Raw genomic sequence first — 9,014 nt, forward strand, 5'->3', positions numbered from 1 at the left:
CAACACTCCACCTCAGCTTCAGGTAGTTTTGATCTTATTCCCAACGCTGGGTGCAGGTCTGGCTCAACCAAAGGAAAGCATTTATATTAGGGGTGTTTTCTAACCTGAAGTTTTTTTGTACCTGCTTATTTGCCTTCACTGCAGTACTGCCTATGGGTTCTGTTGAAATTTGTACTGTTAGGCTCTGCACACACCCATGAAAATAGTGTCCCTGAACTGAATATCTTTTTCAGACCAAAGTTATGCTGTTTGTTCCCACAGCTTTGGCAAAGGTATTCAGGGACAGTATTTTCATGGGTTTGTACAGAGCTTAACAGAATAAGTCTCAACAGGTCCCTGCAGTGAAGGGTGGAGGCTGCCCATGTCTGAGGCTCATGTCTGTCTATTACAGGACTCTTTCCTGAAAGAGACAAATAGGTAAGAGTTAAATCCTGCTTAACAACCCCACCCAAAGAGAGAGACCCTATTTCAAAGGTTTTAAGACAGTGGTGGAAAAAACGTAAGGGGATGGGAGGCAATACAATTTGATTGGACTCCTTCCCTAACTCAAGAGGCAATATTGACCGAAATATTGCTGTTACCAGGTAAGTTACCATTGTAGATGACAGCTGAGTTATATGAAACTGCTGAAAGCAGAAGTAAGACTAGACAGTCCACCGTTTGCTAGCTGAAAAACTACTTTTGCAAGAACTCAAAACTAATAAAGCTAATAAAGACTTCAAGGTAAATGCAACCGCTGCAGAAATAACACCAGTTTAAGAGTGTCATCTAACTCTTAAAGAAAACAGTACACAGTGAAGCAGATATTATTATTACATATCCTAAGTACCTTCCAGGTTTCCCATGGATGTTAATTCAGCCACACAGCTTCCAATTACCACCCCAACGTCACAGCTGTAGCAGCAGAGGCACATCCAGGTGAAGAGACTTGCCCAGAAGACAGCAAGTCAGTGAGTGAGTTCATGCAGTAACTATTAGTGTTCCTCAATACTAAGGGTAAATAGATTACCTGTGTGGACACTACTTTATACCACTGTCCTTTTGAAGAGGGGCATTTAGAAACTTACTGGTATTACAGTTCCACTCTTCCTAGAAAATAGTTACTTTGGTTATTTTCCCAATTGTAGGATGTTTTGACAGACAGGCCAAAGGACTATGAAACTTCTGCCTTTAAGTGATCCTAGAGCAAGACATTAACAACCCAGGTAAAAAAGTAAAAGGTATACTGCAGCAACATCTGCCTCCCAGCAACCCGTGCAGAAGTGAGAAAGTGGAGGAGATGGAAAGAACAGAAGGGCTGGAGGACAGCAAGCTGCCAGTTCCCTTTTCTTTCTTGAATGTACCCCAAAGCACTCACATCCTGCTCCTGCTGGCAGCACCCAGGAGCCCAAAAGGATTCACTGGATAAGTGCAAAGATGTACAGCAGACGAAGGACTAGAACACCCCCTTTCTCCTACCAACCCTATTTAGTTCAGGAACTCCTCAAATGAAACAGTGGGTAATTCCACAGTAGCTTGCTATCAGCTTCTCTCACCTGTGACATGCTCTCCTTTGCTTCTACACCTGCACTCATTTCAGCATATGGACAAGAAATACAGGAAGCAAGCAAGAGATTTTACTTTAGTTACAGCCCAAGAGAACTTCATCATGAAGAAGGAGCAGGAGCAGTTCCAGGGAAAAGCAATATTTGTAAGTGGCTATGTTCGAATTAGCTAGGAGTCAGCCTGAGACTGTTAAAGGAGCTCTGCATTTGTTGAATGGATGGCTCCTCTCCCATCTTCTAAAAATAATCTTGAAAATACTGGTATATGTCCAGTGGAAGAAAGAACACTCCTAACCAGCAATTGCCGAGTAGTTTTTCTACTACTTTATTCCAAGGACAGGAAAACAGTGCACTTTAGTGTAGGAGAAGGAACTGCAAAACTGATAACAGACAGGGATGGGAGGAATACTGACAAATAGCAAAGTAATAAGAGAAAAATTCCTAGAGTGTAGGACAGCAAACTCCCAAAAATACTTTGGCAAGAAAACCTCTCTGAAGCACAAAGAGGAGGAAAACTCATCAATAGTACAGCAACAGTGATGCGGCACAGAAATTACATATCCTGATCCAACAGATCACACTGACCTAGAAAACTTGGATCCTTCTACATTTCTTCTTCCTCCTTTACATCCATGGCAAATATACCAGCTGTGATTCTTCAGTTTACAGGATATAGACTAAAATTCCCAGAAACTTGCAGCTGACTCTGCTACCCTAAAGCACAAAAAACCCACCAAACCCCCCAAAAACCAACAAAACAAAAACTTTCCCCCAACAGCAAATCAAGCAAGATTGTCATAGGAAGTACTACTATTTGCTAAACAAATGCTTTTCTATTACAGAGGCAAGCAAGAAGACTTAAAAGATTGTGATCTTCTCTTGGGAGAGAAGACATAACACTGGCTTGCACTGACTGACAAAGAATACTTGTCTAGAAAAAGCATTCCTAGTGACTCTCCATTCTTTCATCCCTAGACTTTGGCCAGGCTCAAATCAGTAGGTAATAAGGAAAAATCACAGGACTTTCATCAGGTTTGCAGTGGGAGCGAGAAAAGCAAGGCAGCCTTAAAGAGTTATCACTCTGTACGTGTAACTTTTTAACAAGAGGGGACAGAGGAGGACACATGGACTTTTACATGTTAGAGGCTGGTTATTTAATGATTGTATAAAATGGTCTGCATTTAAGTAAGAGCTACGGGTCATTCTGCGTCATCTAAACTGACTGCAAAGCATTATATAGATCCTGCTCAGTATTTGCTGAAGGAAAGAGCTTAATCCTTTAGGTGTCTAACCCTGCTAGCAGGAATAAAAAGAACTCAAGGAATGGGGCTGGATTTAGGAAATTGAGATAACTATTGGCAAAACAAAAAGACCTTGCTAACTGAAGAAAGGGAGCTCATAGTGAGTATGTCAGGGGAGACCCACTAATATATATTCCTTTCTCCCACAAAAAATTATAGTGCTGGGGATATTATTTTTGTGACTAGCTAGATGAAAAATTTCCTTTTCTTCCTGTTTTCTTAGTAAGACAGGCTACAAAGTCAGTACCTTTTATTTTTCTTTGCAACCCAGAGATTGGGTAATTTCTTGTGACAGAGCTAGTTTCTGGTCAAAGATCAGTGAACTCTAAGGCAGACTAATAACAATGAAGCATGTCCCCTATCTTCTGGGGTCAATGAAAGACTTTCTCTACCTCTCTAAAGTATATATGCCGAGTCCTTAATTAGGGCTTCGGACAAAGTGTTACCATAGAAGCCACTAGTGACACTACAACCAAGTTCTGATCCTGTGGTAAGAACTCTCAACATCTGTTCCCAAAGATAGAAATCTCAAATTGTTGCTATGCGTTGTTGAGCATTTCTTCTCCCCTGCCTCAGAAGTAGTAGTAAATAGAGTTCACTGTACAACTGATACATAACTCTGCTTTATGCTAAAGAGCTCTATTGCAAAGGCATTGTATAAAGACAAAGCAAAAATGGATACTGTTCCAGAAAGTGCATAAACATATGTACAAGAGACAAAGAGATGAGTGGAAAAGCTCAAGTGACAGTATCAGGACTCAAAACAACTATACTAACCCGAGTCGTGTTTTTATTGTTGTGTTTTGCTGTGTTTTTCTTAATAGATCCACGAGTATAGGGGAGTTTTAAAAAAGATCAATGAACTAATTCTGTAAGTTCTTAAGGGAAGTGCCTCCCATGTGCAAGGGGCAGCACTAGTGACAACACAATGATGCTTGTTTGAAAATTCAGCAAGTTAGAGATAAGAAAGGAAAGCTGACATCTTGACAGAGCAGATCAGGAGATTCAGTTGGGGGATTTACACACATAAAAGAAGGCAGCATGCAGTTTAAGTCTAACATGGCAAAGAGGAGATGTGGAAGATGTAACGATAGCATTGACAAGACAGAAGCAATTGACTGAGGAAGTAATCCCCACAGTATCATTCTGAATAGAGATGAGCAAGGAAGATAGACTATGCCAGAGCCAATTAACAAACAGATGCTGCAGTTATCAAGAACAATTTGATTGAAGTCTCAGCTTTAGATATGCAATAGATAAGGCCAGAAGTTTAATACTGTGTAAAGAGAAACTATGTAATACAGCCTGAGAAAAAGGACCTAGAATGGGGTCTAAACTCCAGGTGATGCCAATTTGTAAAATATGGACAAGATTTGTTTTCTGATAGAAATAGTCAATAAGGTCTTACAAGGGGCAATAAGTCCTGGAAGAAGGAAAGGAATATTTGTGGTGTACGTCAAAATGACCGGGGACTAACTCACAAGAGTCGCAAAGCATCATGCTGCGCGCTGTGCGAGACAGCTGGGGTTGGACTCCATGAGGAATAACCTCTCTCTCTGGCTCTTCCACAGACTTGCAGTGCAAACTTGGATTTAACCTTTAATGGCATTTTCTTAACATGAGATAACCAATCTCTTTTTGAGGTGCTCAGACATAGTGCTGTTACGATGAATATCACAGAGAAGCTTGCAATTCACAGATATGAACTTAAGCTACTATCGGTTCCCTACAAACAACTGCTTCACAAGCAGTAGTTTAAAAATGGACCTTTCCCGACTAAGTGGATTTGAAACAAGCACAAGAAAACCATAAGCTCAGAAAGCTGAGAACATGTCTGCAAAGCACAAAAAAGCTCCAAACTAGCTTTGAGCAGGCCAGCACATCTGTGCAACATGGCACAAAGACAGTTATGCAGATCTCAGAATTACCATAGCTGTATCAGTGCAGTGCTGAGCCCAAGCTGAGAATCTCCACCTCTCAGGTAAACTAATTTGCTCAGGCACAGCTCCTTATGGATTAATCTACATTGCTTCTGGATCTGGAACTAGCTCAGTCATTGCTTACATGCTATAAATGTCCTACAGTTTCAGAGCTACCACCTCCAAGAAGCCAACAGGAACAATGAGATGAAACATAACCACTCGAGCTTAACAACTCCAAGTTCCAAGGGAAACTAAAAAGAGAAATCTCTTTGCTTTGTGTTCCCATCTCATGGAACCACTTTCATCTTAGAGATTTGTAAACACGTATACATCAGCGAGTATCTCAATCCATCATGTTTGCTCAGCAGCATAACTAGTTCTGCCTAATTTTGTAGGACTAGCATTTAACATTGCTATGGCAGAATCTACCACTGATAGCAAATCAGGAAATAAGAGAGGAAACTGCTAACTAATGCAACAATCTTCACGTTCCAAAGGTCAGAAAACAGATGGTTAAAGATAGCTGGACTCCATAATTCTGATAAATCCTTCTCCTGTCTGCTCAAGCTTAAAAAGCCACACACCCTCAAACCCTGAATCTCCACATTTCAAGTTATTACTATTTTGGCATTTGGACGAGAAGTTGGTTTAAATAACATTCTAAGGATTTCTCCCCGAGTTATCAGCAATAATCTTGCTAATGACAAGCACAAAAGACTGAGGATCACCTTCCTATAGCTGAATTGGCTGTTCCATATTATCAAGAGCAAAAGATGCTACAGAAGAGGTCTTCGGAGCTAGCTAGTCATCTGACAGCCCTCTCTAAATAAAGGTCCTCATACTCACTAGCAGAAACATCACTATAGTAGCAAGCACTCTTTAAGTTCCAGCTGCCAGAAAACATCTTAATTGAAAACTCTCAAACTGCTTTGACACTGGCTGTGAGATGTCACGTAAGTTTTCAGCTATGAGGAGGAAAAGATCACTCCAGATGGAAGATCTCTGATTCAACATCCTGATAGTGAAGCAAGATCATTTTTGGAGAGCTTTTTCAATCCAGTTCTGATCAAATTGCTATTATCTGATAAAGGACCATTGCTGTCCCAATAAGGAAGTTGGCTTTATTGCCCATGACATTTAAATAGCAACATACTTGCTTGCAAGAGGCAGCCAAAAGTCTTCCTCAATAAGGCTTACAGATTCATGAGTATAAAGATAACTTAAACCAGTGCAACCACACACAGCCACAGCTTGTGAGCAGCTTTCCAGGACAGCCCTGTTGTAAGGCGTTTCAGAGCTTGCTCTACTGGCTAGATGAAGATTATTGAAAAATCTGCATCTAAAAGTAATAGCTGCATCTGCCATGCATTACAAGGAAATGTGTGTGTGCTTAGGGGAGGCATACAAACTTAGGACTGCTACCACACCTGAAACTCAGTCACTCGGTTTACAGTCTCTGGTGTCCTGCACAGTGTGTTTTCTATGTCAGTGCATTGTAAGGACTGTCATCCTCTCCTCCCTTTCCCCTCCAAAAGCCACAAGAATCTGTCAGTCAGTACACCTGAACTGACCAAAGTGCGACCCAAGTATCTTGCATCTATTCTATACTATAGTGTAATTACAGTGTACATTTTATATATATCTATATATATTATACTCTTCTATAGTACAGAATAGATACAAGATACTTGTGTCACATTTCCTTGCAATGCATGGCAGACACATTGACTGTTACTATGATGGATACAAATAACTAATCTACCAACAATCAGAATATCACAATTCTTTTTACTGCTGGTAGGATGAATATGTTAAATTAGAGTAACCAGATACTGAGTCTTCAGGTAACTACACATTTTCTTTCAGTGTCTCCTGAATGAGGTTTAACATGAAGGGTGCAAACTGGAAGCCAGGACACAAAGCTGAATTTTTAGTTGTGTAACTAACCTGCTCTGTGACTTCCACACGTTGCTGGTTTTATATTTGTAAAGTATTTTTACACTGTAAAGTGCTTACGCTCACCAAATGTAAAGGCCAACAGAAGAGTTCATTAACTGCATATATTGAATGCTAGGCTCTCTAAAATAATGCCTCCTGAGAGGCTGTTCCTAGTCAACTAGTATTTCTAACATTATTACCAGCAGGCCTACCCCAAATGGATGGCCAATTTCCCCCTCTTTCAGCAAAAGGCTAACATGGAATAACATTTGTGACAAGGAATATAGCTTAACCACGACATCTGTAGGACTTGGATGGCACACTTTGGACCCTTATTTCTACTTCACCCTATTCCTAAAAATCAGATGGATTTCCTGATGCTAAAGGAGAGTAGCAGGGGGCTGTAGTCTTGCATTAGCACTGCTTGGTACAGTGCCCACTCCTAGTCATATGGTAGGAGATTGGCTGCCAGCACTCCCATTTGCAGGATATCTCCTACAATACTCTCAGTTCAATTTTGTTCAGGAACGATCAGCATCCCGCACAGAGAACTCTTATCTCAGTTGTGTGTGTCTCAGTACAGAGTCAATTCTTTCACCAGCTTTGCCTACCAAGCCTCTTAGAGGAGGCTCTTGCCATGCATAAGGTTTTAATGAACTTGAGCTTTTCAGGAACTCATGAGCAAGGCCACTCCAAGGCACTGTGTCTTTTCGGCCCAAGATACTCACTTAGTGCCACTTAATTGGCTATCCTCATTTTATTACTATTGCTGCCAGTTACATGTCAAGTGTTAAACATGCATCACAGCAGTCTGTTAGACTGAGAGAAAAAATAAAGGAACTCACCCGTTCAAACAAACCACAGCAGTTCTTACCTGAATCTCCTCAGTTTCATCCACCAAGAGGAAACTCACAACTTTCTCTGTCATCTTCCTTCTCTTGGTCTCCTCATCCATCCCCTCCTCCTCTTCCTGCTCTTGGGCTTTGCCAGCATGGTACACAGTGACAGGGTGCTTCCTTCTGTTCCCCCCAGCATGTGTCCTCTTCTGACACTCCATGCAGAGGTTGATTTTGCACACCTGGCACCTCACTGCTGCTATCTGCCTCGAGCCTGTCATGCTGGCGTGCATTATGTTCCCATTGGCACCTTTGCAGGAGTCACAGTACGGGACATGGCCGGGTTTTATACGGGTCCGTTCGTGGTTCCGTAACCTCTCCGGCTGATGCAGCTCTTCTTCACAACGCTGGCACTGTAGGCTCCTGCACTCGTCACACTCAAAGATTGCTTCATCTGTCCCACTGCAAACATAGCTTTCCTGGCACAGGAGTGTCGTGTTCTGTCCTTTCTCTGCAGTTTGTGTGTGGGCGCTCATCTTCAGATTTCTTTAAAGCAACGTTTTTCCCTCCTGTTTCTGTTTTGAACAGTGATACGTGTAAAAGTCAGTAGCAAATTTAGTATTTTCACAGGGGAAAGAAACACAACAGGAATGCTGTCCGTACTTAATTTTAAATAATTAATAGATGTTTCTGTAAGATTCATACACTGACCTGCCTCCCAGGAAGAGTCTTGTTAAGTGCAGATGAAGTTTCCTTTCTCCAAAATAAACTCAAACAACGTGGCTGGTTTCATGCATTGTTATGCCCGAATGCTGGTACGCATTCTGCCTCTGCTTAGACGTATAACGTCTTTTCAGTGATGAGGAAAAAACCCAGTCTGGTGTACTTCAGCAGACAGGGCACAGGGTATCCCTGAAGCAGAGATCGGAGGGAGGCAGCTGACGACACAGAGGCAAAAAAGGCATTAGAAATGCACAAGTGCATATACATGTACACACACAGAGGACTGTGTCAATACTAGAAAATTCTCTGCTTTCACTCCCCAGCTAAGCTCCTCCTTCAGAGTTCACAGTATTTATTTGCTGGGAATTTCCTGATGCGCTTCGCCAGATAAACAAAAATCCGCTCTCTTTGTGCGCTCCTTCTAGCGACGCTGGAGAACGACCGCTACCGCGGCCAGGCCGGCGAGGCGATGGGTTTTCCCCCTTCCCCGCCCCAAGTTGCCAAAGCAGGCCCCCGAAACCAGCGCCCGCTAAGGGCAGGCTGCGCACCGAGCCGCCTTTGTCTCGACCTGCTGCCTCCCGGCTGCGCGGGGCCCCGGCCCTGCCGCCTCACACCGGCCCTCGGCCGCCTCCCCTCCCGGCCCTCACAGAGCCGCTCTCGCTCCGGGCTGACCCTCGGCGCCCACCCCGCCCCGCCGCCGCCTCTCCCCGACCGGTTTCGCGGACCCGACGAGGAGCGAGCGGCCGGCCG

The 9,014-nt window shown here is 42.9% G+C and overlaps 1 protein-coding gene across 2 annotated transcripts in view; it reads right to left on the bottom strand.

Annotated features, from left to right (window-relative positions):
* Nucleotides 1-9,014, bottom strand: part of ZFYVE1 (zinc finger, FYVE domain containing 1) — a 28,343-nt gene that overhangs the window by 18,641 nt on the left and 688 nt on the right. For both annotated transcript variants that reach the window (XM_010566488.1, XM_010566489.1), the window contains exons 2-3: nucleotides 8,253-8,479; nucleotides 7,580-8,116 (exon numbers count right to left, since the gene is read on the bottom strand). In XM_010566488.1, the coding sequence (XP_010564790.1) occupies nucleotides 7,580-8,077 (498 nt within the window). In that variant the 5' untranslated portion in view covers nucleotides 8,078-8,116; nucleotides 8,253-8,479. The remainder of the gene's footprint in view (nucleotides 1-7,579; nucleotides 8,117-8,252; nucleotides 8,480-9,014) is intronic.

The sequence above is a fragment of the Haliaeetus leucocephalus genome, unplaced genomic scaffold (assembly GCF_000737465.1).
Source record: "Haliaeetus leucocephalus isolate CR32 unplaced genomic scaffold, Haliaeetus_leucocephalus-4.0 Scaffold213, whole genome shotgun sequence".
NCBI classification, from domain to species: Eukaryota; Metazoa; Chordata; class Aves; order Accipitriformes; family Accipitridae; genus Haliaeetus; species Haliaeetus leucocephalus.